Source organism: Rhea americana, unplaced genomic scaffold (assembly GCF_003343005.1).
Source record: "Rhea americana isolate MKP2758 unplaced genomic scaffold, rheAme1 scaffold_14, whole genome shotgun sequence".
Classification (NCBI taxonomy): Eukaryota; Metazoa; Chordata; class Aves; order Rheiformes; family Rheidae; genus Rhea; species Rhea americana.
In genome coordinates this window covers 6,115,113-6,134,556 of record NW_028185483.1, presented here as the reverse complement: position 1 = coordinate 6,134,556, position 19,444 = coordinate 6,115,113, and the positions used below count along the sequence as shown (strand labels likewise).

The following is a 19,444-nucleotide window of genomic DNA, read 5'->3' as shown; positions in this document are numbered from 1 at the left end:
CTGCGCGCCTGCCCCGCCCCGCCCCGGCGCGGCCCGCGGCGATGTCCCCGTCGGAAACCTGACCGTGACCCAGCGGGACCTCCCGCCGGCCACGGAGCGGTTAAACTTCGGGGGGCGGGGCAGCGGCGCGGCAACGCGCCCGGCCGGCAGCGGCGCTGTTTTGGGCCCTGCCGGCCGCCGTCCCCCGGGAGCCGGCGCGCGGCGCCTTTCAAAGCGGCAGCCATGGCCGAGCAGGGCCTGGAGATGGCCTCCATGATCCCGGCCCTGCGGGAGCTGGCCAGGTAGGGCGCCCCCGGCCCCGCCGCCGCGTCCGCCGGCCCCCGCGGCCGGGAGGGCCCGGGGGGAAGCGTGCGGCCGGGGGGAGGTGCTGCTGCAGCCGGACGGGTGGGCCCCCTTGGCCTGCCGGGCGTAGCACCCGGCGTCCTGGGGGCCGCTGTTCTTGGAACGTGGTTGCACTCAGAAGTGAAAGATGTTAAAATACCCTCTCTGCAGTATGCCTTACGCTGCTGGATTAGATCCCTTACTAGTCTAAAGCTCCCCTAGGACTGCATCCAGAAACTTGTCATTTATCGCTGTTTAGTTAAAAGTAGGATATTAAACGTCCATATATGAAGCGTGCACTCCAGAAGATCCCCAAGAATGATGGTGTGACTGGAACAACCGCCTTTGCTCCATTTGTTCCTTCTTTATCTTTTTTAAGCTAGCAACAGAAACCTTTTTTTTTTTTTTTTGCTTTTTTTTCTTTCCTGGCCTTCTTACATTCCTTTTAGTACTGTAGTTTGAGTGCTTCATAACAACCACATAAAGCAAAAAAGCAGCATGAGCTCCATTGTGCAGATGACAAAATGGACCCCATCTTTATGTCGGGGGGGGAGGGATGATTTGTGAGAGTTGGCGCTTGGTTTCCTTGCTTCTTGAGGTAATGCCCTACTCAAAGGTGTTCTTGGTCTTTTGTGGTTGGTTGATAAAACACATATACAGAGAACCATCTTCATTTGCTGTTTTCAGGTCTTGAGAATGATAGTCTGTGATAGTCTGGTTAAATAGATATCTGAGCTTTTTCTGAGCGCACTGCAATCCAGTCTGTAGCTTTCAGTGAAGCAATCCAAATTGTACTTGTCATGTCCCTATCTTCATTGTATCAGGTGAAATTAACCTACTTATCCTGGACACTTGAAGTTACTACAGCCATTTGCTACATATGCCCTCACAAATAAAAAAATTACTGTTGTCCAGCTCAGTTTATTATTAAAGCTGCAGATACTAAACTGGTACCTTTTCACAGCTGGGGCCTATTTCAGGGCCATCTTACAGAGATAAAAGCTTGGCTGTAAAGTTGTAATGGCAGCAATCTGTAAAGCTGAGGACTGTAAAGCTAAAGTTGTGGTAGACAACTAATAGATGTGGAGATGCAAATGTATGCTGAAGATTTGATCTCATAGCATCAGCTGATGAACAGCTCTGAATCGTCAGAGCTGTGGCTGTTGATACCTCTTACCTTGTGTACTGGCAGCTAGTCAGTTGAATAATTTTGGTAATTACAAAATTGGAATAAGTTCTTAATTCTTCTGCACCAAAACTGTTCTGTTGCCTTGGGGTAGCGTATATAAATCCCTTAATAGGTCAGAGATAGATCAAACATAACTGCATAGCAAAAACATAAAAGATCTTCAGGACTTCATAAAACTTGATTCTTTTCAAAAAAGAGGAAATAGAAGAACAAGCAATATGCTGGTCACTAAAATGCAAAATCAATTTGTATTTCTTTTTGAAGACTTCTAGAAGCAAAAAGTACCAATTTCAGTGTTTAACACTGTGTTGCTGAGATACACTTTAAATAATTATTTTCTATTTATGTGAATACTGGTAAAATAATGTATTTTTAATTTTAGTGCTAATCCAGAAGAATACAATTCAGTTGTGCAGAAACCAAGACAAATACTCTGCCAGTTTATTGATAGAATTCTTACAGATGTAGATGTTGGTAAGTAATACATGCCTTGCTTTTAAAATGATGATCTGTTTTGTTCTGTTTATTTGTTTCTACTTTATGTAATTCCTACCAAAAATAAGTTATAGTTACATATGAGTTACAATTTCAACAAAATTTTAATAGCTGAATCCAATACCAATTTTGACTTATTTAAAAATAACCTACATGATGAAATCTTTGTTGTTATGATATGAAGTAACGTAAGTCAAATGTATAGCTGTTAGAAAAAGTAAGTATATGAAGTGCAGAAGTATATGGATATATACAYTCACAATATTAAAAATCGATAGTATTGTATCATATAGTGTGATTGTTGACTAATATAGCTTGCAAATCTTAATACTTCTAAGATCTTTCAGAGTTAAAATACTTTGATGCAAAGTATTTTATAAAATTTTATACTTTATAAAATATAAAGTATAAAATTTTAAATTTTAGAATACTAATTAGCCCTTATTTTAAAACTACTTAAGTCGTGTTATGACCCCAATTATTGCAGTACTTCAAAAATGTCCTGTTAATTATGAAATATGTAAAGTAGCATTTCTGATTTCTTGAACATTTGTATCAGGAAGAATCACAGTAATGGTAACCTGTTTGTGGGGTATAATTTTATGCAGCAGTCTCAGTGAGACTGATATTTTGTCCAGAAAATTCGTTATTTTAAATACCATATCCACATACTTATCAAACAATGTATTTATTCCTGAGAGAGAATGCTATAAAAATAAAAAAGACAATTCATCCTGCTTTAGATACTGACTTTGTGTTTTATATATATATATATATATACACACACACATATATATATACACACACACACATATATACACACACACACATACATACATACACACACATAAAAATGTTACATATGATCATAATGTAACTTTTCTGGTAAATTGCTATCTAAATCAAAGGTAATTTCTTTCTTGTTCTCTTTAACTAACTGTGGATTTTGGATCTATCTGATGTGATTCAGATATCCATTTCAACAGAAAGAGCAGCACTAGATATCTTTAATATTTTGTTAAATTCCTCTAATTCAATAACCTGAACTTGACACTTAGAAACTTCCATTTCTTGCAGCTTTAGAACAATTTTCAGGATTTTTTTTTTCTATCAGGATCATAAACCCAGAGAAAATTGTGTGCTAAAAATTAAAATGTTAACTGTTGGCTATTTTTCACTAACTGAACAGTTGGCTATATTACTAATTGAATGTTAATAGATGTAGTGTTAATAAATAGTACTTCAGATGAGTAATTAGTATTTTTCGTCATACAATTTGACATCATCACGTACAGGTTCTGCTCTATGCACAAAATCTTTGTTTTGTGAATTTATTAAGCACTCCTAAGTGATAACTATATAAGTTTAATACCACATCATAATATTTAATATAGTAATTTTCTTCTTTCCCTGTTAAGTATGAACAAAATCTGTGAAGTTGCTTTATCATGGTACTAATTCAGAAATCTATTTTTTTTTCCAGTTGCTTTGGAGCTTATTAAGAAATCTGATTCACAGCCAAGTTCTGTAATGCTGCTAGATTTTATTCAGCATATCATGAAATCTTCCCCCCTTATGTTTGTAAACATGGATGGAAATCAGGAGGAAACTGAATGCAGTTGCATTGGTGAGTTTGTTGAAAATTTTTATATTAAATTTTCTGACCATGAGATCATACAAATCTCCCTTCTCTCCATTTTTATTTTCTTGCAAGCTCATCATTGTGTGTTTATAAGTTAATCTTATGATACCCTTTTGTAATTGTAAATTGATTTGCAGTTGTGATAATAGAAATTTATCAAGATATGTATTAGGACAGAGTCTGACCTTGCTCATTACTATTGTTTAGACAGTAAGATGCTGCCCTGTTCCTGTTGGGGGATATCCTGAACCCATAGTCATTTCCTAAGTCTTTTCTAGGTATGCAGAAAATGAAGATGAAATGGTATCTAGCCTAAAATCTTTGTTATTGTTATGCTTTTTTTTTCCTTCACTTTTTCTCTTTTTCAATAAGATCTCTTGCCTCTGTGACAGCATTCTGTTTACCAAGCCCAGATGCATTTATCTCAAGGAGGTCTATGGTGTTAGTGAGGAGCTGCCTGTTTTTTTCTCAAGAAGGTAGTCTTAATATGAGCTTTTGTTTTTATTTTAAAAATTATTTTCTGTGTACTGTTTCTTTTTTATTTTCCTAGAATTTAGTAACTGGATCATAACAAGGCTTCTCCGAATTGCTGCAACTCCAAACTGTTATACATTGCACAAAAACATTTGTGATGTCATCTGCTCTTTACTACTACTTTTTAAAATGAAGAGTTACTCCATTTTTGAAGTACTAACAAAAGACTTGCTAGAGCTTTTCCAAGATTTGATCTTCCTGCATGAAAGAGTTACACAGAAGCATCTCTGGGGAGATGTGCTGGTCTGGCCAGTGACTATAAAGAGATTTTCAAGCAATACAAGTGACAATGTTGGATATTTAAGATTGGCTCCATTACAGCTGATGGGAGTGCCCAATGTAGAAAGTTTGGAAGTTATATTAATATCTGTTCTGACAGACATTGTTGCAGATGTGTTTTTTGTAAGGCGAGATATTATTCTATGGGGGATAGGTTGCTCCCTGTTGGAGTATGGTAGCCCAAAAGTTAAAGCTTTGACAATGAAATTTTTAATAAAATTAATTCATTTGGGAGGACCTCCAGAACAGCTGGCCAGTGTTTTCTTCACAGTATTTTTGGGAATTTTACAGTTAGTACTTGAAATGGTTGCTGAAGAATCAGGACTCTTTGAAGAACCACTCTTACTCTTGGTGAGGACATTGTTGCCATTTGAAGCAGATTCTTACAGAAAAATTGAACCTGTCTACTTGAATATGCTACTTGAGAAGCTTTGTACATTGTTTGAAGGTGATATTTTCAGGTGTCTTCAGTCTCAAAAGCTGAAAGCTGCTTTTTGCCATATACTGCAATATTTTCTGGAGTTTGTTCCAGCTGGCTATGAGTCTGCCTTACAAGTAAGAAAAGTCCGTATCAGTGCTGTATGCAAAGTTTTTGTGAATATACTTGGTACTCAGGAAGAACAAGAGGTAGGTTACTTTTTTAAACCATTTTAAAACTGTTACTACATAGGAGTAGGTAGTGTACAAAAACTAGTACAAAAAAGGTAGTGTCTGTGTAAAGAAAAAAATTACTGTTTTAGTTAGATAGTTGGATTTATATTCTCAGCTAGTTCACATGATTTTACAGGTTACAGCTCTTTGATAAGTTAGATGTGTCTGAACCGTATTTTTCAGATGCACTAACGTAGTGAGAGGTAATGCAGGCACAAGGGTCTATCTGTAATCATAGTATAATACAGGGATGTCACAGTAAAGCTGAAACAAGGGTATCTTAACAAATTTCACTTTAGCTGAGTTGCTTTTACTTTCTAATTATATGCTTTTAGTCATATTTGTTAGGGGCAAGGAGACAGAAAGGTTTAAGATAAAACAATAAGGTGTTGGTATGCCACGTCTTCTATCCCATGGCTGCAGTAGCGAGGTACAGTGGCAAGAATAGAGAAATTAATTCAGTAATCCCAACGGACAACTGAACAAGCTGAATGAAGGAACTGACATTAGCAAGTCTTTCTGGTAGAAACTCAGGAAATTTCATTACTTGCAAAAGCTTTCATCATTTAATAATACTCTTAAACAGAAGTGTTTTTTTTTTTTTTTAAGAGTTTTATGACTTTTGGTATTTTAAGTCTTGTATTTTAAGTCAAAAACAAAGTTATGCCTTCAGAAAGTAAGGCATAGCATACATCATTGTATTTCTGCTATTTGTCCATCCTAGTATCTGGTGAGTCCACTTTATACAGCATTAAAAACACAAACAGAAGAAATTATTCAAGAGCTTCACCATCAAAACCAGCTAGATGCCTCTGATACTGATGGGTGGAGCAGCAGCAGTGATGAAGTTCCAGAGAAAAGACAAAGACTAAACCTACAAACAAAGCAGCCAAAGAAATCGCCTATACCAGTAACGTATGACATTTATTCAGTAACTGCTTTTATAGTAATCTGGCTAGTAAATAATAACCAGATGTTCTAAGTTTGTTTTTGAAGCAGTTTCTTCATAGCAACTGCATTGAACAATCTTTTCTCTAGGAAAAGACTTGCTTGATATTTTGAAGGATCGGAGACTATAGATCATTTCTGATTAAGGCAAACTTTTAGAGAGATTGATTATTATTATTATTATTAATAATAATAATAATATTAATGATGTATTCAAAAAAATTATTTTACTTTCATTGCTATGCTTTCAAAACAGAAAAGCTAGGAGGATACACATATATGATATGATAGAATCACGTATAATTACATTGGACCTGCTCAAAGCAGGTCTAGTTAGATTGCTCAAGGCTTTGTCCATTCAAGTTTTGAATATCTAAGGATGGCAATTTCAACAATCTCTCTGAGTCTCTGTTCCTTCCCCTTTTGCTTCCCCTTCCCCTTTTGCTTCCCCTTCCCCTTTTGCTTCCCCTTCCCCTTTTGCTTCCCCTTTTGCTTCCCCTTCCCCTAATATGATTTGGAGTTTTCTGTGTTCTATCTTGTGTCTGTTGTTTCTTGTCTTTCCACTGGGTACCTCTGAAAAGAGTCTGGCTCTGCCTTCTGTACAACCTCCCAGTAGGCAGACAGCAATAAGATCTTCCCTTAGGCTTGTTTTCTTAAGGATGAACAAAACCAGTTCACTCAGCCTCTGCTCTTATGTCATGTGTTTCAACTCCTTGACCATCTTGAACTTGCTCCAGCATGTTGTTATCTTTCTTGTACTAGGGAGCCCCAAACTGGACACTGTACTTCAGATATGATCTCCAAAGTGCAGAACATCATCAATCAATTACTCCTGGTAATACAGAATCCTGCCCAATGTGCACTTGAGCTTCTTTGCAGCAGGGGCACACTGTTCGCTTATGTTCAACTTTTCCATGGATCCACCAGCTCATTTTCTACAAAGCTACTTCTTAGCCAAGTCAGCCCGCAGCCTCTTCTGTTGCATGGGTTTACTTTTTGTCAGATGCAAGGCTTTTCATTTGTCTTCATTGAATGAACTTCATGAGGTTCATGTCAGCCCGTTTTTCCAGCCAACTGAGGTCCTTCTGAATAAGCAGCTCTCTTTTTATCCACAGAGCCAACCACCTCGCCATAGAAAGGAATCAAGTTAGTCATAGATGATTTGCTTTTGGTAAATCCAGGCTGGCTGTTCCGAGTCACTTTCTTGTTCCTTATGTGGCTGGAAATTGCTCCATAACTTTCCTAGGGACTGAGGTTATGCTGGCCAGCTTTATAGTTCCTTGGATCTTCCTTCTTGCCCTTTTTGAAGATGAATGTGGTATTTGTCTTTTTATAGTCATCAGGAACCACTCTGGTCACCCTGACCTTCCAAGGACTACAGAAAAGCAGCCTTGTAATCACATCTCCCTACCTGCATCTGTATCTACAGTTGGTAATGCTGTATTCCTCGGACAGATTCTGTTGGTAGATTCAGGGAGCTAGGAGGCCAGAGGGCAGATATACTAGTGAAAGTTGAGGCAAAGAATGCATCTCACTCTTTTTCGTGTCCTTTATCACTGTGTCTTCTGCTGCAGTGAGCACACGTTCTCCTAAGCCTTCTTTAGCTTTTTGCTGCCAGTGTAAAATACATGTACGAATGTGTGTGTATGTGTCTTTGTGTATGTATGAATTGCATAACTTCCTCTAGGTTTACAGTTGTATGACCAATTTATACTCTGTTTAAACTCACACAGTCCTAACACTTAATCCGTATATTCATATGCGTAAAATATTTGCAAGGAGATAGATGTTGATATAAAAAATAAGGTGTTCATATGTTCTTTACACTCTTCTTACATATTTCAAAGWTTATAACCCAGATCATTCTCTTTTGTTTGTTACTTGACTTGTCATCTAAACAAGCTATTAAAAATCATTTTATCCTTTTTGGATATGTTGGATACAAGGTTATGCCTTGTATCTGTAATAACACTTTTAGTATGGAGTTATACCTTTATTGCCTTGCAAGTGAGTTTTGACTTGCCCTCATATTTGATTTCAGAATTAATATTTTACTCTCCCAAAGAGCAGAAGTAGAAGCTAAAGCCTCAGGTAATATTTTTGTAATGCTGTAGTGTTGTATCCAAAGTTGATTAGCTTTATTTTTGTTCTGTTGATTTCTCATTTCTGAAAAAAGTGTGTATTTGAAAAATAATTAGTATTGTCAAATTACAGACTTAGTCCTGTGAACATGAAATTGAAGAGCACACTATGGAATGCAATCACAAAGAAAGCTACATCCTTAATATTTCTTCTTGAGCAAGAAATTCTGACAGCAGATACTCTTCAGGCTGTGGAAGGGATTGCTGCAGTGTTGCGACTAGCTGCTTTGTGCATAGTTCATTGTTCTCCCTCAAAGTCTGCCAGGTAAAGGTACCAAGATAAAACCAAGAAGCTAATAGTTTCTTGTAACTTTTAGTTTTGTTTAGATCACTTGTAAAAGTTTTGTACGAGTACATTTTCGTAGTAACTTTGCTTGTAGTGTTAAATGCTTATACTCAATTGCACTAATTATGACTTCTATTTTTTTAACAGTAGAGATTGTAAAGTAACTCAATCACGTAACACTGACACTTCTAGGAATACTCCAAGCTCCTCAGATTCTATGGTGAATGTACAACTCACATGGATTTCCTCTGATTTTATCACAAGAGTAGTGAAAGTCTGCAGGAACCTGTTAGAGGCTGCTGCTCAAATTGYTAACCTAGAACAAGTGATTGACAGAATAGTGAGGATCTTCGATGCTTTGCTGTATGCACAAGGTGAGAAATTCTAAACCAGCACATCTGTACTGCATCTGTAAACTGGAGATGTAGGTACAACTGGATTGGTTTGTTGTAATAAATGAGTTGAAATTATAAATCTCAGAGCTCAATTCCTGTACAAAAATGGTTACATTAAAAAAAGAATGTTTTTTTTCCTCTGTATAGAGAACTTTCCTTTTTTTTTTTTTTTTTTTTTTTTTTTGAACACAATTTGTAAGTCTTTATTTTTCTGTACTTCTTGTTTCTGGTTCAGATAAAACCTACATGGTAATAGTGAATATGCATAAGAAATTAACTTTGCAGGCAATGATTTTTAGCTACTTTATTTTTAAAAATAAGGCATGCTGTTTCTGTGTATATGTTTGTTTCACCCAGAGCTTTCAGATCTTCTGACCAGTTTCAGCAAAATTTGATGTGCAGGTACCATACTGAAAATATGAAGTGCATAAAGTAACTAGTTGGGTGGAGGACAGGGACTAARCTTATTAGACATGACAGAATCCACCTGACATTCCTCGTGCAAAACCTGAAATACTAAAGTTGTCTTTTTTCTGCTGCTCATGGAAGTACAATGCTACCAGTGGTTTCATGCAATTCTTACTTGCTATAACACTGCATTATTTACTACTATACTTCCTAAAATGTAGAATTCCTAAAAATTCCTAATTTTTTTTCTCTTTTCCTAGTAAAAATTCCACTGAGCGATCAGATTCTTGATAACCTATGTGGAATGCTGTCTCTGCCATGGATTTATAACCACTCTGATGATTCTTGTTTTAAACCATCTGCTTTTGGGTATGATCCTCTACTTTTGAGTCAACAAACTGCATGTAGTTTCTGTAAGTATGTTAAAGTATATAAAACCTAGTATCTCTTTGGAGAAATTTTTATGCCCAAATTTTACTTTAAAGCAGTTTAATCTTATTTTCTGTGTCCTCTTTGATGATTAACAATATTCAATTTTTAAGTATTGTGAATGATTATATGAATTTATTAATGAATATATGAATATTATGAATAACAAATGTATGAATTTACTGCTTTGTTTTTCCTTTCAGCACCTCAAACTCAGTCACACTGTGTGTTCCTTCTGTCTCTCTTACCAAGAAACATACGTCTGGACTGGCGAAAATCCATTTATCTTTGGGCACTACAAAGCCCTCATGAAGTAATTCGGGCTACCTGTGTTAAAGGATTTTCTGTCCTGCTTCATCCATCAAATGTGCAGACCTACAGTATGATTCCAAAAGCTGTTTTGTATGTATTAATTTTGCTTTTATTTCTTCATGTGAGAAGAAGAAAACTGTGTATGCAAAACATGTATTATAAGCACCAAAATAGATATTTATTTATATTTCATCTAAAATTTACTGGATCTCAATTTGAGAGGTGGTAAAAAGTATAAACAGGTATAAGGGAAGATGTTTGTCCGAAATAGTGCTGACTTACCATGTCAATATGCAAGCTACTTCAATAGTTGAAGACCCCAATCCTAAAGAGTAAATTTAAACTAGCTGTGGGAATGGGATCTTTTTGTCAGCGAAATATACATGATATTTGTCCATGTGTCTCTTCATGTTTTGAAATCTTTCAGGCTTTTCTGCTTTTTGTATATATGTCTTGTTCTCTTCTATGTTACTGTTTCTAGTCTTAGATTTCTTTATAATATGCCAGACCTACCATGCACAGTGCTATTTAATACACTTAACGAAGTCTCAGAGTGGTCTGAAAAGCAAAAAGACATTTTTCTGTTTGGACAAAATGGATGGAGACAGGTCCTTTAAATTATCCTAGTAATATTCTCAGTATAACTAGAGAATTCAGACAACGTAGAAATGCAAATTACTTGGAAAGTGGTTTTACTAAAATGATTTTATTTTTATTTCTATTTCAGAAACCAAATAGAAGATGAATCTGAGCTAGTCAAGGAGGCTTGTGCTGCTATAGTTGGACAATTAGCTTGCTGTCTTTCTGGTACATTCAGTGTAAGACCTTCCTTAGTGGACTCTGATATTAAGCATATTAATTATGATATCTTATGTAGCAGCCTTATTGTGACTTCAGCTCATGAAAAAGCTTGCTCTGTTCAAGCCTGTGTTTTCAAGCCATTTCTTAGCCTTCTTGAGAACAAAGAATCCAGTTCAGTAAAGCTAGGTATGTCACTTTACTTTTATTAACAATTTGTACTTCTGTACAAAGTACTAAGCCACTACTTTCGTATCTGTTCATGACTTTTTTTTTTTGTATTACTTTTTTATAGCTGTAATAGTGCTTGCCCTGTGTATCCTGAAAGCTTGCTTTGTAGGCTGAATTTGAATGGTTGAGGTTGGAAGGGACCTCTGCAGATCATCTAATCTGACTCCCCTGCTCAAGCAGGGCTACCTAGAGCGTGTTGCCCAGGACTCTGTCCAGATAGCTTTTGAATATCACCAAGGAAGGAGACTCAATAACTGTTTACTTGACATCTTGTATTTCACTTGATATCCATACCAGTGTTTGTTTTTATTGATATTCCTCTTAAGATGGTTTAATTTTGGTCTGTGGCTATGTCTGGAAGTCTAATACTTTAAAAATCTCAATTTTAAATAGCTTTTTAATTTGCCAGTGTACTAAAGTACTAAAAGTGTATTTTCCTTCCTTTCTCCAACCAATTCCTCTCAGCATTTATAGAAAACATACCTCATCTTTGCCAACATCTGGACTTTAACAGTGATGAATCTAGTGTAAAGATTCTTGTTGGATCTTTATTAAATCTAATGGAAGATCCAGACAAAGATGTAAGAGTGGCTTTTAGTGACTGCATAAAAAACATATTAGAATCCCTGGATTCTGAAGAGGAATTCATAAAAGAGGTGAATTCATATTTGTTTTTTTGTTGTTCGTTTTGCTAATTTAATATGTTTCACTAATGTCAGATATTTCAAAATGATTTTTTTTTTTGTTTCTCTGTGTTCCAGCTCTTTGTTTCAAGAATGAAAGAAGCCTATACAAAAGCCAAAATATCAAGAAATAATGAGCTGAAGGATACCCTGATTCTCACAACAGGAGATATTGGAAGGTATTTGTGATGGTATCTTGAAAATTGCAAAGTATTGTCCATTTGGAATACAGAGTAACTTTTTGTCCAAGTGTAAATGTAAGCTTAAATTACTTATTTCAAGCTCAGTCTTCATCTAGAGTCCTTTGGAACTGTACTAAGCCTTTGTTTCATACAGAGTATTCCTCATACTAATTATTTTTTTCCATCCCTTAATAGCAAGTACAGCGAAGCTATTTAAAATATAGTGATGAATTGTTTTGTATTATGGTAATTGTATATTATTAAGTCATTTTGTTAATGTGATGTTTTTTTTCTTTCTCCCCTGTTCATTTTGTAAGGGCATCAAAAGGAGATCTGGTACCATTTGCCCTCTTGCATTTGCTGCACTGTTTATTGTCCAAGTCGGCTTCTGTGGCTGGAGCAGCATACACAGAAATTCGGTCCCTGGCAGCATCTAAATCTATAAAACTTCAAGCTTTTTTTAGTCAGTACAAGAAGCCTATTTGTCAGGTAAAAGGAAGAGAGTTGCTGATTTGCATAAGCATATATTTGGGTTCTTTATTCTGTATTTAATTTTTATTTTTGTAATTTTCAAAAAAGTATTGCACAAAGTGAAATGCTAAAATAGAGGAACTATGTAATTTCTGTGTTGTATGATACTGTGGTCACAGGAGGCTAAGACTTAAAATTGGAATTGAATTTGCCCTTTATTACAAGGGTACTACTGCAATAATTGATTTGTTTTTTGTTCTACCTATGACCTAAAGAAGTTCTATTTAAAATTTAGAAAGTCTTTTTAAAATAATTTCCTAGTTTTTAATAATATTTGAGTTATGTGCCATGTCCAAGTCAAAGTTTGCAAAATTAAAGGCAGATACTAAGCAGATGATAATCCAGTTAGATCCACAATTATTACTTTGAGATGGAGGTGCACTAAAAGAGAAAGAAAAACAGGTGCATAGAAAGAGAAGTGAAACTTCTGTGTTTATTTTTAGGGAGTAAAAAAGGGGGAAAATAATATTAAAAAAAATATTTCTTCATCCTTAGTTTTTAGTTGAATCGCTGCACTCCAGCCAGATGGCAGTACTGAATGCTCCATGCCAGGGCATTGAGCTACGGAAACAAGAAGCTGCTCACCAGCGAGAGATGGCTCTGGACATGTTGTCAGAGATTGCCAATGTATTCGATTTTCCAGACCTAAATCGCTTTCTCTCAGTAAGCTGATTGTTCTTTTTTACTTTTGATTTTTGTAGATTTTTATGTTAGTCTACCACTTTTCTCTGAACATGACAGATGGGATTTTTTGTTCTAGTTGCTGTTGTTTACTAGAATTAAAATAATTTGGAATTGCTTCAACTGGGAATACAAATCAGGAGATACAAATTTATCAAGGAATTACAGTTGCAGCTGTCATGCTAAAAGTATGATAGGTAATGAGCTATCCAAGGTCTAGAATACTCACTGAGTACCTCTAGCTTAGTGATTTAGTGCACTGCAGGGATTCTTTTTAAGGTGTAATTTTGCTTTTTCTGCTTTCCTTTTTCTTGAAAGCAGACATTCGCTTGAATTGCCTCGCTTGAAAGCCACCATTCTGTGAATAGAACACTTCTGGATCTGATTAGATGTCTGTTTGATTTGAACTTAAAGTAGCTCATACATATTTTTTTCATACTAGTGTTGGTAGATGGGGAATGCAACAGTTAGATGAGCAGTATTCTAGTTGAATGGTAGGTGCATTTTAGGGTTTGGACATTTATTTTAAGATTTCCTTTTGTGAAGAGTCTGGATGGAGCAAAAAAAAAAGTGTTAGCTTTTATTTGGGTATTTCTCTTAGTTTTGGTTAGATAAAGCACCTCACTGAAATAATTATTTTTATTTTAACTGCATTCATGACTAGGTGTTTCCAACTCAGTGGAGTTCTTTTTACTTAGGCTTAGGGGCATGTATGTGTGTTGTCATACTGACACAAAGGGAACAAAACCAAACACTGGATTTTGGACTTGGATTTTTTTTTTTATTTTGTTCTTTTCTAATAAGTGTTCTTAATCTACTAGCGGACCCTACAAGTTTTGTTGCCCGATCTGGCAGCCAAGGCCAGTCCTGCAGCTTCCACACTCATTCGAACCATAGCAAAACAACTGAATGTAAACCGAAGAGAGATTTTAATCAACAACTTCAAATACATCTTCTCTCATTTGGTCTGTTCCTGCTCAAAGGATGAGCTTGAGCGAGCACTTCATTACCTCAAGGTAAATTGGTATTTGCTATCTTATACATGCAAATTAGGAGCAACAGTAGATGAATAATGAACTTTTTTCCTCCTACTTTATTGTAGTTAGAATATTGTGAAAAAATAGGTGAGAATTTTATATATACAGAAGTTTTTTTGCTATTTATGATCTGTACCATTGGCTCTGAGAAGTTGTTGATTTTTTTTTTCTATCTTAAAGGCTCCAAAGACTTGAATTATCGGTTCAGCTTATTGGAAGCTCTCTCTTTGTTTCTTACAGTCAACCTGAGTCTAATGCTTCCTGTTTCTTGATGTACTAATTTGACTGATGAAATTAAGACTTGGTTTCTACTTGATATTTGATTACAGAATGAGACTGAGATAGAGCTGGGTAGCTTGCTGAGACAGGACTACCAGGGACTGCATAATGAATTATTGCTACGTATAGGAGAGCACTATCAACAGGTCTTCAATGGTTTGTCAATATTGGCTTCATTTGCATCTCATGATGATCCCTATCAAGGACCTAGAGAAATAACATCACCTGAGCAAATGGTAAAGAGATCCAAATATTCGTGTTATATTTRTTCAGTACTTTTTTCCCCAGTCTGAATGAGTACTGTACTTTGAACATCACTTACATATCCTAGTTAAAGCAAATAGTAAAAGAAAGGCTAGTGCTTCTTATCTAACATTCCTATAATAGGGAGATATGTACCAAATATGCACTTAACAAACAAACAAACAAGATGCAGCCCAATAGGAATGCCCTTTATAATGTGGTAGTAATAAAAGAATTTTCCTGAACACTGATACTTCTTAAGGAGTAATGTATGTATTTGGGATTCTTCTCATTTGTCTTTCAGAATTAGCATTTAATCATTGCTGTTTCACATCTTAAGCTTAGAAGTGTGTTAATACTAAGAATTTTTACCTTTTTTTTCAGGCTGATTATCTACAACCTAAATTGCTTGGTATTTTGGCTTTTTTTAACATGCAGTTGTTAAGTTCCAGTGTTGGCATTGAGGATAAAAAAATGGTGAGTCAACCTGGTTTTGGATATTAAAACGAAGATAAGCAAGGGCTATTGAAATGTTCCAGACTTGCTTATGTGATTGTGCTACTGTTCTTGAGGTGTCAGAGATACTAAGGTTCCGAAATGATTTTTGAAAGTTTGTAGTCTCACTGGGAAAAAGACTTCAGAAATTAATTTTTTATTACTGGTCAGCTAATGTATGTAATTCAGTTAAACACAGTATATGTCGCCCCTTATTCAGCCAGTAATTATAGAGAGGAAATCAAAGAGTATGTTTTGTGTGCATGGAAGAAATAAGATAGAGAATGAGGGGATATGGAAGGAAACTGGAGTTACTACAGGGAGCAGGGTTATAAGGGAATTACAAGACAAAGCTATTGTCTTATAATCTTGCTGTAGAAATCTGAAAGAACTTCAGATAAAAATCAAAGGGAAGATAGTTTTGCTTCTCATGAAACAGGTTCTTTGAGCTTTACAATAGGGAGCCTTGCTGAAATTAAAGCTCACACCTTGAGATTTGATACAAAGTCTGAAAATTTCACTCTGTTGAGGCAAGGTACCTAACAACAAGGCCTTTAGCCACCCCACAGAGGTAGTGCAGATGATTTCTGTAGATTAAAATTAGAACCAAAGTAACTTTTACATAGACAGATTGTATTTTCTCTGAGTATTCTCATTCAAGGTTCTTGCTTCTCATATATTCATATTGAAATTCTCTCATTTCCTAGCCCTATGTCTTTGTGCTTTCTGAATTACCTGCTTCCTGGAGCTTACCAATTACTTCTGCCATAAGTTGTATGTTATTTCTCTTATTTTTACGTGCAAGTTTATTGGTATTTTCGCCTTTGTATTTTTGAAAGCTGCCGCTTCCTGCTTCTAAAAGTTTGAACATAGAGACAATCATGTAACTTCTGTAACCATAAACTCCTTTGATGTTTCCAATTCTTCCTTCTTTAATCTACCAACATGCTGCAGCTTAAGTAACTTCCTTTTTGTTGCAATCCTATCATTCCAACCGCCTTTTCATTCTCTTTTTTTTTTGTTAAACCACAAGTCCTTTATTGAAGTATCAAACTGAGTGCCTTTTCACTGGAGATTGTTTAACTAATGCAGTGTATCTTGGGATAGACTGAAAATACAACTTTGTTACCTTGCATAGGTTATATGGTATGGTTTCTTAAGCCAGGGCAGCCTGATTGTATTAGTGTATATGCTTGTATCATAACTTATCGAATACCTAATTCATTCAAGTTATTTTTTTCTCTATATGTATAGGCCTTAAACAGTCTTATGTCTTTAATGAAGCTCATGGGTCCCAAACATATCAGTTCAGTGAGAGTGAAGATGATGACTACGTTGAGAACAGGTCTAAGATACAAAGATGATTTTCCGGAACTGTGTTGCAGGTGAACGAACAGTGTACCCACGTATTAACATATCTGCCATTTCTGCCCTTGAACACAACCTGATTTTTAGACAATATCCTAAATCATGGAACTGAAATAATTGAAAATGTTACTCATGACTCACTGAAAATGTCTTTATGCTGCGAAGAATCTTTGCTTATTATTGTTTTGTTGTCTTTTCTTGTTTAGAGCCTGGGATTGTTTTGTTCGAAGCCTGGACCATTCTTATCTTGGCTCTCTACTTAGTCATGTGATAGTAGCATTGTTGCCCCTTATCCATATCCAGCCGAAGGAAACTACAGCCATATTTTATTTTCTTATAGTTGAGAACAGGTACTGTTTTCAGTTAGACAGATTATTAATTGTTGTAATAAGAATGGAGATAACTGATTTAAAGTTGGTGATGAGAGAGACTCTTGTTTTTCTGCAAACTGTTGTTTTAAAAAGTTTCCACTTCTCTAAACTGTAACCAGATTTTGAAAATTGACAAGTGAGATCCTCATCCAGAAAGGTGTCTTTATACTAGCCTCAGAAAAAGTATGTTAAGATTTGGCCAAGTTACAGCCTGTTCAGATTGCTTTTCTTTTCTACTCTTGAACTTGTTTTCAGATTCTGTGGTTTTCCTTTGGAATCATCTATGGTTTGCCTCTACAGGCCACACAAACAGGGTAACAATGATTGCTGACATTTGCTCTGAGCACTACTTATTTTTCTTTGGCAATTGAGGCTAGAGAGAAGTTGGAAGTTGGGAGGAAGTGAGTTCTTTTATTTGTTTCTTTCACTAGGCAGATTTAGAACCTTTGTTCTTCCAGTTATTACGTTTTACATTTTTTTAAGATTTTTTTCTAATCCAATTCATGTTTGCTATGTTCTTTGTAATATTTTTTTGTAACTACTAGGGATGCAGTGCGAGACTTTTTACATGAAATATACTTTCTGCCTGACCTTCCAGAACTAAAAGAAATTCAGGTAGTCCTTCAGGAATATAGAAAGGTACAGATATTTTTTCTTATGCATCAAATGAATTAATGACAATGACAATTGAGAATACATGTAAAGTTTATTGCTGAATTATTCAGTGGAAATGGTTTTATCTACCTTCTCAGCAAAACAGAATTTGTGTATAATGGGAAGACCTTGAAGCAGTTTCTAATTCTTCTTTAGGAGTGAAGCATATCCACATTTAACATTCTGTAGTATCTCCAGAATCGTGACTTTTTAATATTATGCTCGTTTTAGTCTTGAAAGACTACAGTATTAGCTTTGGCAATTAATATATTGCAAGAGAAACTACTTTTAAATTGATCCCTCTTTTATATTCTCTTTCAAAGTGACTAAGTTTGTCTGCTTTTTAGGAATACTATATGGTTCATTTCTGTTACAAGCCTACAGAAAGGTTAAAAAGTAGACAGGAAATAGCAATTATTTAGTAGAGATGAAGTAACAAAAGTAAAAGTTAACTAAATTTTAGACACTGAGGTGCTCAAAGCAAGTTTTTCATTTTCTTCTCATTAGGAATTATAAACAAAACTATAAATGTATCACCTCTTTGAGGAAAATGTTTTTTAAAATGGCAAAATAGTGGTATATGGATGTAGGTGAGAATGTAGGTAGAAAGGTACATGTTCATGTACATTTCCCTTGTGTTCTTTGAGATACTGCTTAGTTATGTTCTTGTTGTGGTTAGCTTGAATTTTTTATATCTTTTTTTTTTTTCAGGAATCCTCCAAAAGCACTGACCTGCAGACAACACTGCAGCTATCCATGAGAGCTATTCAGCATGAGAATGTGGATGTTCGTATCCATGCACTTACCAGCCTGAAAGAAACATTATATAGAAATCAGGTATAGAAAGCCTGTTTGAATAGATTTAAAAAGGAATCAAAGTAGTATCTGGGCCAACAATCTAAAAATGCCATACTCTTTTGGGTGTTCCTTTTTTTGCTATGATAGCGTGAACTGTTCCACCCTCCTTAAGTTACCTGTTTCTTAATGTAATGGAGAGATGTGATTCTTTTTCATCCTTTGTCTCTTCATAATAGGACTTTTAAATCCTTCATTATCTGTGTGATGCTGATTCAGCAAAGATACTTGTAACAAATATTTTCTTATCTTTTTCAGCACTGAGGAAAGGTGCATCTAATAACTCCAGTGCAGCAATCTCATCTATGTGTTTGTTCTCTGTTAGAGCATGTATAGCTTTTGCATCAATAGACTTATACATCAGAGCTTGCATTTTTCTGTGTAATACGTGACTTCTTAAAGAAACCACCTCGTATCTTTCTCTTTTTATACCTTTGCAGAAAAATTTTGAATCCATTGATTTATTTAAATAAATTTTACAGGCAGGTATGAGTTGCAAAAATGCTGTGTTTTACAAATACGTGCAGTTATTAGCCCAGAAGGGTGTACATGTGATCAGTAAAAATATTTGTCCCGTTAGTAGCTAAAAGATTGTGACACCCAGTCATACTCATTCAGAAATTACAGAATTCCCAGATAAAATAAGAGTAATTATCCTGCCAATCAGTAATTCTTGCAGCTCAGGTTAGCAAAACCTTGCAATGTCTTGCTTAGTTAGAAGACTAACAAGAAAAGGAATGGAAATCAAATATGATTAATTCCAAAGCTTATGGAGCTACTTCTATATTATGTTGGTGGTGTTTGAGATTTTTATTAAATGTGACAATAGCAAACATCTTCTCATTATTAAGGGAATATTTTTCTGTATTTGGACTAAATGTGGGACCAGAAAATAAAATTCAGGTAATGAATGGAAATACAATTACAAATGGCAGTGAAAACTAGAAGGTAGGTAGCTGAATTAAAAAAAAAAAAAAAAAAAAAAAAAAAAAAAAAAAAAAAAAAA

General features: G+C 35.5%; 2 protein-coding genes across 3 annotated transcripts in view; one reads left to right on the top strand and one right to left on the bottom strand.

Moving 5' to 3' along the window:
* Positions 1-80, bottom strand: part of PLS1 (plastin 1) — a 45,276-nt gene extending 45,196 nt beyond the window's left edge. Inside the window, exon 1 of the mRNA XM_085298639.1 lies at positions 64-80. The gene's annotated coding sequence lies outside the window, so the exon portion shown is untranslated. The remainder of the gene's footprint in view (positions 1-63) is intronic.
* A 115-nt stretch (positions 81-195) lies between these two features.
* Positions 196-19,444, top strand: part of ATR (ATR checkpoint kinase) — a 43,513-nt gene continuing 24,264 nt past the window's right edge. The window contains exons 1-21 of one of the 2 annotated variants that reach the window (XM_085298637.1): positions 196-281; positions 1,893-1,984; positions 3,489-3,632; positions 4,198-5,087; positions 5,836-6,026; positions 8,274-8,465; positions 8,634-8,860; positions 9,550-9,702; positions 9,922-10,120; positions 10,758-11,017; positions 11,525-11,715; positions 11,821-11,921; positions 12,242-12,413; positions 12,951-13,118; positions 13,958-14,152; positions 14,503-14,688; positions 15,080-15,172; positions 16,445-16,575; positions 16,765-16,908; positions 17,475-17,568; positions 18,295-18,420. In XM_085298637.1, the coding sequence (XP_085154763.1) occupies positions 223-281; positions 1,893-1,984; positions 3,489-3,632; positions 4,198-5,087; positions 5,836-6,026; positions 8,274-8,465; positions 8,634-8,860; positions 9,550-9,702; positions 9,922-10,120; positions 10,758-11,017; positions 11,525-11,715; positions 11,821-11,921; positions 12,242-12,413; positions 12,951-13,118; positions 13,958-14,152; positions 14,503-14,688; positions 15,080-15,172; positions 16,445-16,575; positions 16,765-16,908; positions 17,475-17,568; positions 18,295-18,420 (4,008 nt within the window). In that variant the 5' untranslated portion in view covers positions 196-222. Of the gene's footprint in view, positions 282-1,892; positions 1,985-3,488; positions 3,633-4,197; positions 5,088-5,835; positions 6,027-8,273; positions 8,466-8,633; positions 8,861-9,549; positions 9,703-9,921; positions 10,121-10,757; positions 11,018-11,524; positions 11,716-11,820; positions 11,922-12,241; positions 12,414-12,950; positions 13,119-13,957; positions 14,153-14,502; positions 14,689-15,079; positions 15,173-16,444; positions 16,576-16,764; positions 16,909-17,474; positions 17,569-18,294; positions 18,421-19,444 lie in introns of those variants that run through there. The other variant, XM_085298638.1, reaches the window with a different exon arrangement.